The sequence below is a fragment of the Dermacentor andersoni genome, chromosome 10 (assembly GCF_023375885.2).
Source record: "Dermacentor andersoni chromosome 10, qqDerAnde1_hic_scaffold, whole genome shotgun sequence".
NCBI lineage: Eukaryota > Metazoa > Arthropoda > Arachnida > Ixodida > Ixodidae > Dermacentor > Dermacentor andersoni.
The window spans coordinates 41,220,488-41,235,283 of NC_092823.1; the positions used below are offsets into that span (position 1 = coordinate 41,220,488).

At 49.2% G+C, this 14,796-nt stretch overlaps 1 protein-coding gene and 1 long non-coding RNA gene across 2 annotated transcripts in view; one reads left to right on the forward strand and one right to left on the reverse strand.

The window, feature by feature from the left end:
* LOC126519305 (prolactin-releasing peptide receptor-like) overlaps positions 1–14,796 on the forward strand; it is a 35,225-nt gene that overhangs the window by 18,145 nt on the left and 2,284 nt on the right. The window contains exon 3 of the mRNA XM_055065067.1: positions 1,781–2,706. Within this exon, the coding sequence (XP_054921042.1) occupies positions 1,781–2,706 (926 nt within the window). The remainder of the gene's footprint in view (positions 1–1,780; positions 2,707–14,796) is intronic.
* LOC126519306 (uncharacterized) lies at positions 7,314–9,077 on the reverse strand. The gene is made up of 2 exons (XR_008610029.2): positions 7,761–9,077; positions 7,314–7,695 (listed from the first exon to the last, which is right to left on the reverse strand). It is a non-coding gene; the product is annotated as an uncharacterized lncRNA (long non-coding RNA).

Here is a 14,796-nt window from a genome sequence, read left to right on the forward strand (position 1 = left end):
CGGTAAGGGAGGCGCCAAGGCACGCAAATGCAAGCTGTTGAAGAAAACGGCTCGGAAGAACCTCTATTTGGTAGCCAAGCCGAGAACATGAGCGGTGAGTCGCCCTCGTCCCAGCTCGAGGTGGGCGTGCAAAGTCTCGTACTCTGGCGGCGGTTCCTCGGCGCCGGCCGGCCGCAGCGGCGGCGAAGACGACAATGACGACTATTCCGAAGAAGAAGAGTTCAACGACGGCTACGACGAGAACCTCATGGGCGCTAGTGCAACGGTAGTGGAAGCGGCACCGTTCGAGCGGCGATCATCATCATATGTGATTTTCCGCTCCTGTTAACTGCGTGGAGCGGTGCCTTGTGGTGTCTGTGTGGTAGAATGGCAGCGAGCGGGTGGCTGCTACTTCCGGCAACCTGCTGCGTGCACTCGTCAGAACGAGGTCGAGGAGGAACACCGGACCAAGTGTGCCGCCGGGAATGGTTTAGGGCCTTCTGGTTCCTGCAAGACATCGACAAGTCTGAGGCTCCACCACCTGGTCTGCCGCATCTTCGCGAAGCGTACGTCCGGGAAGCCAGCCAGGTTTAGAGTCTTCGGGTTCCTGGAAGACCTTGGTGACTCGGACGTTGCCTGCTCCGCCGATCTTCGTTCGGTGCAGCAGTTTGTAAGGTTTGCCCGCCGCCGGGGCTGTGGTGCCGTCGCGACGAGGTTGTGCCAGAGTAGCGCGCGTCGAGTATTCACAGATGACACCATCGATAACGCATGCGCCGAGCGCGTCCACTGATACCGTATACGGAACCAAAGCGCTGCCTGAGCGGAGGTCTGTCTGCGACGGCTGCTGTGAATCGCGCCCACGCGTCACGCACGCTCCGCCTCTAGCGATCTCCCGATTATAGCGAGGCAGTCGCGCCGCACTTCGCTCCGTTTGCAACGTGCCGCACGAGACAGATTGTCCGCGCCGGATATTGCGAAATGAAAACTTTTATAGAGTTGCGCTCAGATTTCACATTAAGGGGTAACGTAATCGTCGGTTAATTTTTTTAGGCTTGTGTATATAGACGTCGTGGCAAAGCGTTATCTCGCAAGATCTGTCTACAAATATGTTTATGAATACGCTTGCGAATGTGTACCCACATTTTGCACGTTATCCTTCGTCATTTCTTTTTCTATAGGCAACTGTTGTAACCTTATGAAGCCATTTGTTTGGGGATCACCTCAATCTCTTGAATGTATTAGTCTCCTTTGAATACAGTGCTGTCCATGCCGTGTAACGGCTGCCTGGCCCCTCTCAAGCTGTTTTATTACAGCTTTTATCCATATGGACAGCCATCGAAACAACTTCTGGTAAATAAATAGAATTAGCTTCAACCACCGGTGACTCCCGATGGGATGGTTCATAGCCTAGCCATGTTGTTCTTTTAGTACTTTTTTTTTTGCGCGGCACGAAGTTGAGCGTTGTAACTTTGTTTGGAATAGTTTAAGCAAGGCTTAGCGAGAAGGCCTAGAGTATGTCAAATACAGATGTTAGACTTAGTGGAAGTTGTCTCTCTTATCTTGACCGCCATGGATACTATATAACCACTTCATAGAGGCGTGATTATTGAACACTGAACTGCCCGTGGCCTCTTGTTGCGTAGCGTCGCTATAGAGTGCCCATATGCACCAACGTCGTCCGTGGTGCGTAAGCAACTGCGCACGGCGCGGGCCACTTGCCTCGCGGTGTGCCAGATAAGAGGGATCGTATACGACTCGTTGAAAGCCCCCCCCCCCCCCCCCGTACCCAACTGTGTTGCAGATCAACGGCACGGCGAGCAATGCCGGCGGTCGCAGCGGCGCCGCGGCCGCTCTCTTCGGCCTCCTGTACGCGACCGTGTTCGTGCTGGGTGTGTCGGGTAACGGACTGGTGTGCGTCGCGGTACTGCGCCGCCAAACCATGCGCACCGTCACCAACCTGCTGGTGGCCAACCTGGCGCTGTCGGACATCTTGCTGTGCGCGCTAGCGGTGCCCTTCACGCCGCTCTACCTGTTCCTGGGCCGGTGGCCGTTCGGCGCCGCCCTCTGCCACCTGGTGCCGTTCGCGCAAGGCGTCAGCGTGTACGTGTCCTCGCTGACGCTGACGGCGATCGCGGTGCACCGGTTCCGCGCCGTCGTGCACCCGCTGCGACCGCGGCTGCTGCGGCCAGGATCGTGCGGCATCCTGTGCGTCGCCCTGTGGTTGGCCAGCGCGCTGCTGACGCTGCCTTACGCCGCGTTCGTCCGCCTGGTGCGCCACGAGCGCGCCGCCTACTGCGAGGAGGTGTGGCCCTCGGTTCGCGGGCGCCAGCTGTTCGGCGCGCTGACCACCGCCGCCCAGTTCGTGCTGCCGCTGGCCGTGGTGGGGGGCTGCTACGTGCGGATCGGACAGCGCCTGCGCGGTCGCCGCCGCCGCAGGGCGCACCGCACGCAGCTGATGTTGCTCGCCATGGTGCTGGCGTTCGCGCTCGCCTGGCTGCCGCTCAACGCGTGCAACCTGTTGGCCGACTTCCACACGGCCTCGCTGGGATGGCCCATGGGCGACGTGCTGTTCCTCGCGGCGCACGCGGCCGCCATGAGCTCGACGTGCTATGACCCGCTCCTGTACGCCTGGTTCAACGACAACTTCCGGCGCCAGTTCGTGAGCATGCTCCACCCCGACGAGCAGCAGAACACCATGCTCGAGACGCTGCGTAGCGACGACCCGCGGTGAGTGCGCCCCGTGCGGATTCGCGGATGGGAAGGTCAGAGGTCATCATCATCATCGGCGCGGCTCCAGTAACGAAGCTAGCCTCTCTGTATAGCTTACGATTGTGAGAGGTGTTGCCAAATTAAGTATGAATGGGTACACAAGGAACAGGCACAGACGACATCACAAGCTATGGAAACTGACTCAGACGATGCTGGGCTATAGTTGGTCGTCACCAATATCGTTGTCAGCCTATCTTGTCCACTGCAGGGATAACGACTCCCCGATCATCAATTTCCAGTTAACATTTAGCTTGTGTCAGCTGACTTCCGCCCTATGCCTACAACTTTTCTCCACTTCACTACACTACCTAACCTTCTGCCGTCCTCGACTCCGATTACCTTCCCTCTGCACCTATTCGGTAACTCCGATAAGCCATCAGTTACCCGCCTTCCACATTACATAACCTGCTCAACTCATTTATTCCTTGTAATCTTAACTAGAATATCGACTACTCCCGTTGTCTAACCTACAACGCCATCTTGCCACTTAACGTTATGGCTGATCATTCATTTTGGCCGTAGGCGTGATGCTCTGTATAAAGTGTATTTCAGTCAGACTGTGTGTGTGTGTGTGTGTGTGTGTGTGTGTGTGTGTGTGTGTGTGCGTGTGTGTGTGTGTGTGTGTGTGTGTGCGCGTGTGTGTGTGTGTGTGCGCGTGTGTGTGTGCGCGTGTGCGTGTGCGTGTGTGTGTGTGTTGTGAGGATTGGGAGGTCAGTCCCACCGTTCGTAACCAGTTGTCAAGATTGGAGTCGGGCATAAATTAGATGGTAGCTGGCCCATGCCATCGTCCAACTTATCCACGCTGAGGACGTTGTTGAAGGGAAGGACTGCTTCTCATCGAGAACGAGGAATATGGGTTTATTTACAGTATCTACATAAGGTCGTTGCAGTTCATCAGTCTAGCATGACTGCGAGAGAAAGTACACTGAGCAGCCGCACAACAGCGCTTTATAAACACTCGGTCCTCCCTCGATCCCCAGGTGAGGGAAACGTTCGACCAGTAGACGAGCCGCCTCTCTGCGGGAGGGCTTACACACACACACTTCCGCACAGGTTCACGGTCCCCACCGACGTCAGACGGTCTTCGCAGGACTCAGGGCTTACGTCAGGAAAGGCGCATCTTATTCCCCGTGCTGACCTCCGCAGCGCGGCCGCCGGTGCTCCATTGTCTTGCGTATTGAAAGGCGCGTGGGAAGGGGCCTCCGAAGACGTTCCCTCGGCAACTCCCCCGCTCGCGGCAGACTAGGTCGGCGGTGGCGTGTTCAGTCATAAAGCCTGGTTCGTCGAACTCCTCTCGGCAATCCCGCGACGCAGAGTGGCGGACGTGGCGCATTGTCCTGCGGACACAGTAGACTTAGTGACGCCGTGTGGCTAGAGGGTTACGGTGGCGTTCCAGGAAAAGTTGACGCCGCTGTCGCAACTGGCTGACAAAACTTGCACCTCAGCGAGCCGTTCTTAACAGTGCGTGTGCGTGTGTGTGTGTGTGTGTGTGTGTGTGTGTGTGTGTGTGTGTGTGTGTGTGTGTGTGTGTGCGTGCGTGTGTGTGTGTGTGTCGAGTGAGCTTCTGAAGAACACATCGCTATGTAGTGAACGTGGTTTCAATCATGGATCCGGGACCTCACTGAGGTACGACGAAATGCGCGTACTGTATTTCTCTCTCTCATTACCGCTAAACTGCCATTAAATTTTTCCCTTTCCATGTGCCGATTAGCCAACCGGACTCGTCCATGGTTAACCTCCCTGCCTTTCCGTCTTCCATTCTCTCTTCTTTTCTCTGTGATGCTGTGCTTTCTTTTCACGGTTGCTCGCCTCATCTCTCCTTAGGCGAAGTACGAATTGAAAGAAACCTAGCTGGGCTGGTCACGAGCAGCTTTTTTCGTATGCGTGATACGTCAAATTAATATCCACATTTCATATCTACCACTAAATGACAGCGACACTAGGCGAGGTGAGTTACTGTAGCTCGTGGGTTTCGACTAACGATTCTCTTCACAAAGCACTTTCGTCCTTTGCGTGTTTGTGAACTGAGGTAAAAGGCAAGAGAGTAACACACCTTCCTGAAATATGAAACATTCGGAATGACCCTTTGTTCGACAGTTGGACAGACGAAACGCAGACGAAATGGCATCTTCGCAGACGAAACGGCATCTTGAAATCGGCCGTTTACGCCATTTACGCGACAGCAGCTCCTTCCTGCTGCTGCCGGCAGGCAGCGTCACCAGTCGGTACCAGGGCCGGCTTTTCAGGCGCCATTCTTTCCATAATTGATAACAGTTTCTAATCTTTGTCTTAAAAAACAGGCGACTAATCGTGCCAAGTGTTACATCAAACGAAGCAGACAACAAAATGCAATTTTTATGGAAAATTTGAGCAAGAACAGTGCAGCGGTGAGTGCAAAATCCTTTTTAACACGCGCAGCCAAATATTCAGGACCCTGTACTTAAGTTTATGAACTTGAATTGCGCCAAGAAAACCTGTCCAAGCAATCGTACCTGTTTTATCAGAAGCGTACTCCACCATGAATATTCCGGCAGTATACTGTAACGGCACCAGATATAGACCAATGTAAGTCTTATTGACGCCATTTTATTATTCGAGTGTTCAGATTGGTAATCTCAAAAGGCTGAGGCAGTGTAGCAGTTGTGTGGGTAATAAACGAAGTAAGGCTAATTAACTTTGCAATAATTGATCTTAGATGGCTAAAGCAAATGAGTCGTTTGGAGCTTGCCCTCGAATTGTGTGGCCAAAAAGCGATCAAATTTTTAATAAACATGCTTCTGTAAGAGCTATTGAACAAAACACTTGGAGGACGCTTAAGCTTCGCCTTTAAGAGTGAAACGCGATAGCATTGAAAGATCCCTGATTGCTGCTTCTCACGCTTCCCGGCAACTGCAGCATATATAGCCGCAATGTTTACCCGGAGACACTCGCGGTGAACGCCATGCATGAAGGCTGGCTTTCTGGTCGAAACGCGGTCTCTTGCAGGGGCAGCGATGCGGCGGAGGCGAGCGCCATCGTGAGGTATTGCATGGAACCGGGCACGCTGCTCCATGGACTCCGAGATACTTACGCGCCGGCGTGCGCGAATAGCATAGAGTTACTATACTGGCTCTAGAGGACAAGCTACCCATAGGGCCCATGCATTGAAATCGGGAACCGCAAGAGCGCCGCCATGTTGCTACGCGCCGAGGTTGCCAGCTCCTGAGACGCTTGCTAGACTTGGTGACAGTAGTCAGTTTTAATCCGGCAACCGTAGCAGCGTAGCAGCATGGCGTCTCGCTTGTAGTGTCGTGTTGTGTGCGTGCAGCCGTGTGTTTGGGCTTTATAAGTTGGTTCTTTATTCTATGTTGCGGGACGGTGTGGGTGTGGTCCATGTTGGCCGTACAGGTGGCAGTTATGCAACCGAGGGATGATCCTGTTGAAGTTGCCGGCGGTATGCGGTTTTCAGCGGTCACGCCTGTTGCAGGAGAGCCACTCGACGAGGTTACGAGCTCGAAGCTGTGGTCAGATTCCTCGTTGGCGTTCCGTAATTCTCTTCGCACGGGCGCGGTATGTTGCAAAAGCCGCTTTCGCGATCTATCGTCGCGAAGATAGATCGGGTTTTTTTATTATTATGAGTAGTGATCCAGCTGTAGGGCACATGTAACCGACAAACGGAAGTCTCAGGAAAGCACCTGAGATTATAATAAAGCAGGCGGCGCAGTAACTCCAGGGCACCCAAGGGACAGTGGGGGAATCAAAGCTCGAAGCAGAACGGTACGTAGGTTGGGGCTGCCGAGGCAGGTGTGAGCCAGGGAGTGTTCGCACGGACAGCTCCCCTGGCATGCGCAGCATTACCTCGCAAGGTCGAGATACTTTAAAGGCACCTGCGCCCATGATCTTTCTTTTGCCTTGGTGCAGTGAGCACGATTAACGAGAATAATATGGAGGGCATCCGGTGTAGTCGCGAATGTGTCATGGCAAATGTAGCTCGCGTCGCCCGGCGTATGTAGTATCAGAGTTGGTTGTATGAACTTTATGCAGAATACGCTTTGTTAGGGTACCTTAACGGAATGGGTCTAGAGGACGGTGTTGGTACATTTTTTCGTACCGCCCTAATCCTATACCCCCCAATACACACACACATACCCCCTTTTTTTATGTATACATACAATTCCTTGCCATGACAGATCATAGCCTCCTTTATTTTTGAAAAATAGAGGAGGCTATGGACGGATTGACCAATTCAAGTTGTCAACTTGTCAGTAACTGTCAGTAATCACTATAATAAACACAATTCCACGATCGGATTGTTTACTTTCATTTTTTGTTGTAACACTGAGGACTGCATATAACTTTATATTGTTTATGTGAGAGAAGTATGTGAATATCATGAGCTTAAGCCAATGTGCGATACACAGACAAAGCAGCTGCTACAACATGAACTGCATTGAGGGACACACAACACACGTAATTAAAGGTGCAAAATATAGGGGGAAGCTTCAAAATACGCTCTGTAGCACTGCAAAGTATAACATATATATTGTATGTGTACAATAAATGTTCAAAAAAACAATGCATCAATGTCCCATTTGCCTTCAAGTTTATTATCAAGTTCAAGTTTACTGAAGTTTATTATGAGCATATGTACAACAGGAATCTACTGACACACCCGCAGTCAAGGTGGCTGGTCGAGGTGTGCTGGCTGCCGCAGTGTAAGAAAAAGAAATTGGGTGAATGTTGACATCAGTGCCACTGCTTCTTGCCTCTGACCTGCACGTGCCTCCGCGGCATCTATGTGCACAAGTGTGCTGGCGTGGCGAGGCGTAGGAGTCATCCGAGAGAAAGAGTATCGTTTACATGGAGAAGTGGCTGTTCACATTGCCTGTCGCGTTCCCTCAAATGTTTCCTTGGCAACTAGGGTGACACACCCGCAGTCAAGGTGGCTGTTCGAGGTGTGCTGGCTACCTAAACGAAAGAAAAAGAAAGAAAGATGAATGTCGATACCAGTGCTATTGCTTCTTGCCTCTTACCTGTATTTGCCTCCACGGCCTCTTGGCTTGCGGAGTCTGTATGAGGGAGCTGCTGTGGCTAGGCGTAGGCATTGTCTAAGCAAAAAGAAAAGGCCATTCAAATGGAGAATTATGGAAATAAATGCAGTTGTTATGTCTGCTTCTTGCACTCTTCTTGCCTAAAAGTTTTCAAACATAGTGTCCAGTACACACCAGCACTTTGATTGCTTCTGCTTTTTAACTGCAGGTGTTGCTGCGAGATTCTTAGTATGGCTGCGTGGTGGAGGCGGAGGCATTTGAAATGGTAGCCAAAAATATAAAGAATCATCCTTGTCTGCCTGAATGTTTTCAATTTCTACATGCAGTGGTAACTATCACTATTAGTGCAAGGCCCCCCACATCTATGCGGCAAGTGCCATAGCTCGAAACTAAATTTTTCCTTTAGTGTTTCACAAGGCGTTTGATATGTCCACATAAGATGTTATGTGTTTGTTTTTATTTATCCCAGTGTGGAGAGAGCATCATTAAATTGTTTTTTTATTTTTGCGTGTCTTGTTTTGGGGTTTATTTCTGAATTTATCAAGCAGCAGTCTCATGATGCTAAAGTGACTTATGCAATGGCAATCAGCTTTTGTTTTGCAGAAAAACAATGCATTTCCTGACCCATTGTTTGACATCCCCTCACTCGCATAATTTTGCAGAGTATTCTACCTATATTGACTTGCTTGACCTCCACTAAAGAGTCTTGCATTTTCAAATACGACTCTTTCCTTAAAATCATTCGACACTTCTCATAATTTCTGTACCTTGGGCTTCTGATACTCTGCATTCACCATTTTTGCTTGTTTCTGACTAGAAATGTCTTCTTTAATTTAGAGCTTAAATTTTACCTTTGGAACACACGGAAGGGCTTGCCATTGCATATCTGCATAAAAGGGAAACATGTTTCATTAAGCATTTGCAAAATCCAATTGAAGATTGCTTAATGCAGCTTGCAGTGTGATATGACTGAATTAGCCATAAAGGTAACTCATCTCACTTGGTAAATTAAAGCACATATTAGTGTGATGTACAAGATACGTTACACTAACGTGGTGGGTTCTCTTGCTTATACAGCAATATAATCGGTGCGCGAGAAAAAAAATATTTTTGCATACCCCTTGTACACACTGATTTAAGGAAAATGAGTTGGAGCTGTCCACATGATCTACTTATTTTACCTGCGAGTATGGTGAACAAAAATGTGTCCCAGCTGCTTAGTGGTATTTGAGATTATGTCAGTATTGCATATGTGCCTGTTGTCTAAAATAATTGAATTTTGAAAATGCTCGCAGGGATCTGATGTGCATATCTGCAGTTTATGGATACATGTAAAAGACTCAGCATTAAGTGCATGTGAACGGTCCCACAGGCCCGGAGTCGATCATGCAAACAGATTCGCTGCACAAATTTGTGACCAGAAAAGATATTCCACATGAAATGGCATGCAAGGGAGTGTTGAAAATTATGCACAGATAATAAAACGCCTACGCTATTAATAAGTGGGTTGATGCACTCGTTATGCAAAACGGAGGTGAGGCGTGCAAACAGGACACAAGAGTAGAGTATTTACAAGCAAACAACACGAGCGCCGCCCACTTCTCTACTCTTGTGTCCTGTCTGCACGCCTCACCTCAAACGATTGTGATGCACCACAAGAGCTGCCTACTCGCGTGATATTCTCAACAAAGACATACATTTGTTTACTTACATGCGGAGGTATATGCCAGAGCACTTCGGGGCTTCGGTGGCACATAAGGCACGAATGTGTCACAGCGTCCGATGTCGACGCGCGATCGCATGTGAAGCCTAAACTGTACGAAACTACTACACATCCAAAAAACAGATTCGAAACCGAAATTCGCGTCATCCTTTATTGCATGAATGCGTACATCGTGATTTACATAAGTCACGGACTCAGCGATCGCTTTCTGTAAACTTAATATTAACGCACCACCTTCATAAAGCCATCAGGTATGCGTTTTTAGATGACAAAGCATAAGGTGACCTGCACTTGTTTTCAGCTCTTTCAATAGTAATTGCGCTGGCCACATTGACCAGTAGCAACAGGGCGGCACCCTAGAGGTTCCCACTTTTCCGGCCCAGCTTTTCCTCTAGAGTTGTTCTACTAACTCTATGGCGAATAGATTTTTTGGACGATGCGACGTCTGGCACCGGATTTACAGCGACACGAACTCCTTAGCGCAATCGCGTCAATATTTTGCGATTAAACGGTCCCTTAAAGCGTAACTGACGCAGAAAAAGACCACCTGCATGGGCGACCTTCCAGCACCTAGCTATTTGTGATATTGACATCAATGGTGTTGCTCTCTAAGCACGTCCTTTGTGCCCAGTTCACTCGCGATTTTTCGTTCACGTTGTTGCTTTCTTTTTTTTTTTCGAAGGCTAGCAGTTTTCGAAAGCTTGCTTGGCCGCTAAAACGATGCACGACGCAATGACGGTGCAGATTTAGCGAGCCATTGCCCTTGAGACATCGCGCTGCCACTGAGACAAGGAAGGTAAAAAAGGTGAATAGCTAGGCGAGCTGTGCCGATGGTGATGGAGCCATCGTGACGAAATCTGGGCGCCGCTCTTGACATCTCAGGTGCTTATTTTTTTTCTCGTCGGTTTCGCTTCGAGAAAGAGGTGATGCTATGAATGCAGTGTCGTCCGTTCTTGTCTTCTGCACTGTAAAATAATTTACAGCCTTAAAGGTGAGAAGGGGTGTAAATGTATTTATAACTGACACCCTTAGGGTGTTATTTATATAACGGACACCCGAAGGGTGTGAGTTATACATTTACATACACCCTTTTTTTTCACTTTTAAGGGTGTAGATTATTTTACAGTGGGGATCTAAATATGGGTTTAAAAAAGCTGTATCCCATTCGTCTCCGAGAGTATATGTGTTAGCAGGGAAATGCTTGTTCGCTCGCTCACGCACGCACACACGCAGATACTGACGCTCGTTCACCCCTGTACACATTTACACACTCCCATGCATGGACACATGCACACGGAAATGCACGCATACACAAACGTGCGTATGCTTGCGCACCTACAGACGCACTCCTGCGCATGCGCAGCTTGACATACGAAGGCACAAAAGCGCGTGCGCACACAAATGCAAGTACACACGCACGCACACTCTCTCTCCTCTCTCCCTCCCAAAAACCTGCGCACGCAATAAGTGAACGACATTCGCTCGGCCATTACCGTTCCAATGCGGGGTGCGATCGGAAATCGTTGCAGTACATCAAGCGATGTAATAAATCGCTTTGCGGCTTAAATTTGGCACTTCTTGAGGATGATGATGACGATCTATAGGCATTTCCTTTGAAACGGGGCGATGACAAATAACCAGATAGCCTGCTTGATTTATTCAGGTATGCTACCATGTTTTTCATTTTAACATTTCCGTATATATCTCCTTAATCTTTTTTTCTAACACCTCTATCTATCTCGTATCGCTACCTATAGGCCTGTAACGGATCTGGTCGTACCAATCTCTTCCATGCTTTTTTTTACCCCACAGTTACTCAGACGTCTCTTGCTTATCTCGACGGCTGACCGGTTGATGCTTCCGTCCGCATTAAGTCCAAGCGCTTCTCGAAAGTGTAGGTTACCTGCGGGTCTCACCGGGTGAATACCTTCGCATTCCGCAAGGATGTGTTGAGTGGTCTCGAGATTTGCGCTGCAGCATACACATGCCCCATCTTGTAGCGAATATCTTCTCCGGTATGATTTCGCTCTGAGGCAACCTCCTCGAGGTTGCCTAACTGCTGACTGTTTGCCGACTGCTTTTCCACTCCAACAGTCGACACAGTCCACCAAAACAGTCTTGTTTTGGTCGGGTCGGCGTAGTCCATCTTAGTGAAGTGGTCCGGGCAGAGGCGGTAGTCGTTGCACGTCTGCTCCCATTTTAGCCCCGCCAGGACACCCCGTTTAGCGTAATTACGCCATATCTCGCACGTGATAAATGGGCACAATACCGCGTAGTCGTGATTAAAGTAAACCTAAAAGCGAAACCAAAGTTGTGAGTACGATGAAGCGAAGACATTATTTATGAGGTTTTTACGTGCTAAAACCACGATCTGATTATGAGGCACGACGGGGACTCCGGAAATTTGGACCAGCTGGGGTTCTTTAACTTGCAGCTAAATCCCAATACACGGATGTGTTCGCATTTCGCCCCCATCGAAATGCGCTCGCCGCGGCCGGGATTCGATCCCGCGGCCTCGTGCTTAGCAGCCCAACACCATTACCACCAAGTAACCACGGCGGATAAGCGAAGAAAAAATATTCTATTCTTCTGGGCACAGGTTGAAAAGTGAAGCGCACCTCGGTCGTCGCGCGTGTAACTCGTACTTCTGGTAAATCAAAACGCAAACGGTGACTGCTACATATATTGTTTTTTTTTTTTAGTTGGTGCAGTGTTCATGAAAATTCAAAGGTGGTAATGTCACAATAAGAAGCTGACCACCGGAATGCTCTCCAGCGTAGCCAGTTTGTGCAGAAAGCATTCAAATACCTTCGGAAAATACAAATTGCACGTTTTCTACTCGTGCAAAAAATTAAGAGCAAGCGCTAACATAAACGGAAACGAAATTTCCGTCTGCGCGTCAGCTAGCATCAATCGGCTCGTGAGCAACTGTCAACAAGTAGCTTCAGTTTCTTATAACACCGCAGAAAAATGAGCCGCTCCTAACCAGAAAGGTGTTCACTAGCGAGCAAGCACGGGAGAACTTTCGTTTCGTCCTGTAGCTGTTTTGATAAGGATTGCGCTTGTTTCTTCATAACTACTGCATAAAAATGATGTTCTCACCTCTCGTACGCGTCCGCTGGGAAACGGAAAAATTTCGCCCTTGCTCCCCAAGTTGCCACACTGCACATCCGCGCAGCACGCCTTGTGTCCTTTCCTCAGTTTTTTTCTACATTGCCGGAACATTCGCGGGCACAGAAAAAAACTGCACAGCAGACGAAAAAAACGTGCACGTGCATAGAAAGCGACAGGAACAGACGAACGCAATGCCGGCCGAAGCGATTAGAGCGAAAGCGCCCCCTTCGGGGCAACGAATGAAACGAGTAAATAAACATATATGACGGCAAAAAGAAAGCAAAATAGCCGAAAGCACATTTCATTTCTACACATAATTGCATCACTTTATTATATGTAGGTTGAAATGATAAAGCTGCACGTGCAAAAGTTACTGAATTTTTACTTGGCGCTATACCACTGTCATGGCGACGCTTTATTGGCAATACCGAAACAGGTCGCACTGTCCCCCCACTGCTGGGCATCTCGGCCAGTCGCGGAAACTATACCTGATACGGCACGATTTGCCTGGCATACGTGTACGGCTGTGTGCCGTGTCAGGATCCGCCACGACCTGATATGGATGCTGAAAGCTATACTGACACCGCGAAACAACACGACGATACAGAAATGATGCGCGGACAAGCGCTGATACACATACGGGGTCTTCGGACTGTAGCGTGTGCTAAACAAATAAATATTATTCATACATCGCCCTACACTTCTTTAAGGGCATTCCCGTAGAACGAAGCAGCGGGACGCCCTCTGTTTCGGTATTACCTCGACTGACCTTTGTAATTCGATTATGAGTATCTTGAATTCGGTGGGATTTTCAAGATTTAAAAAAAAAAAGTGGTATTGCATTAAAATGCGACTGCCTACAATTTTGCCATTTAAACTACTCACAAGGCACTAGTAAAAGAAAGCTTACGTTATTAGCGACGACTTATGTCGATCCTATAGAAACTATTTTGCAAAAAACGCACGTTCGCTGTGCTTAGAAATTCTTTCATAAAACATTTGCATGGACCCTGTGCATGGACCCTGTGCATGGACCCTGTGTTTGGCAGTAGTACACTACTGCAGCAATCTTGTCAGGGCTGGTAATTTTTCCATTTTCTTATTACCAGCCTTTAAATAGCACCTAAGAAGAGGACGATCGAGTGCACCTGTTCGTTAGCGGATTCGCTGCAAGCACGAGCACGTCACGTCCGACTTCTTATTGCGCCACTTTTTTTATAAGGCCACTCCAGGCAAAGTCTTGCCGTCGCCGTGCTGTTCCGTTTGACCAGCATGGCGATTCAAGTGCGATAATAATGAGCAGGCCGCATGTCGTGTTCTGCGGGTGCGCGAGAAGGCGCGCGAAGGTGAGCCAAGAGGGATGATGGCTTGATTGGAACCCTCCGCGCGCTGCCCCAACGTTGGAAGACACGTGATCAAGCTTTAGTCGGATACAACTCAAGTCTGCAGCGAAGCCCCACCCACGCCCTCATAACCGCCAACCACTGTTCCTCCATAAGCGCGTAATTTTACACGTTTTCACTCGTCTATTATGGTGGAACGGTGACAGCCTAATTCTTTATTGAACTGAAATAAAACGCTTGATTCGCTGCAACTATCAATTGCCAAGTTTCACTTCACTTGGCAGTGAAAACGGGATCAGCAGTAAAATGAACTGTACCGCAGACTTTTGAAGAGGGAAATGACTCCATAAACTTTGTCCATGTCTGTCGCACACGTCATTGCTCCCGCCGATGAAAAGACTCTTCAAGAACAGCAGACGTTCCGGAGGTATCAAGTACGAGGCCATTGTGCAATGGTCGCATGACGACAATTTTGTCTGCTTCAGTGATTGGCTGGCGGGGTAACAACATGGCACGGTCCGTGTGCCTTGGTTAGCAACTGCTGTTTTAACGCGACAGCGTTAAGGAGCTCTTGTCGCAGAAAAGCCGGTGTCGTCGGCGTCGGCTGTGAGCGAAAAATCCCGGAAGGCAATTCATCAGTAAAAACAACTTGCAAGATGGGCTGGGTGGGAATCGAACCAGGGTCTCCGGAGCGCGAGACGGAGACGCTACCACTCAGCCATGAGTTCGATGGTTCGAAGCGCGACAAAAGCGCCTCTAGTGAATGCGGTGTTGCCTTAGAAACATGCCGTAGAAAGTTATGCTGCGGTGTATATCGGTAATTATGAGCATGTAAATT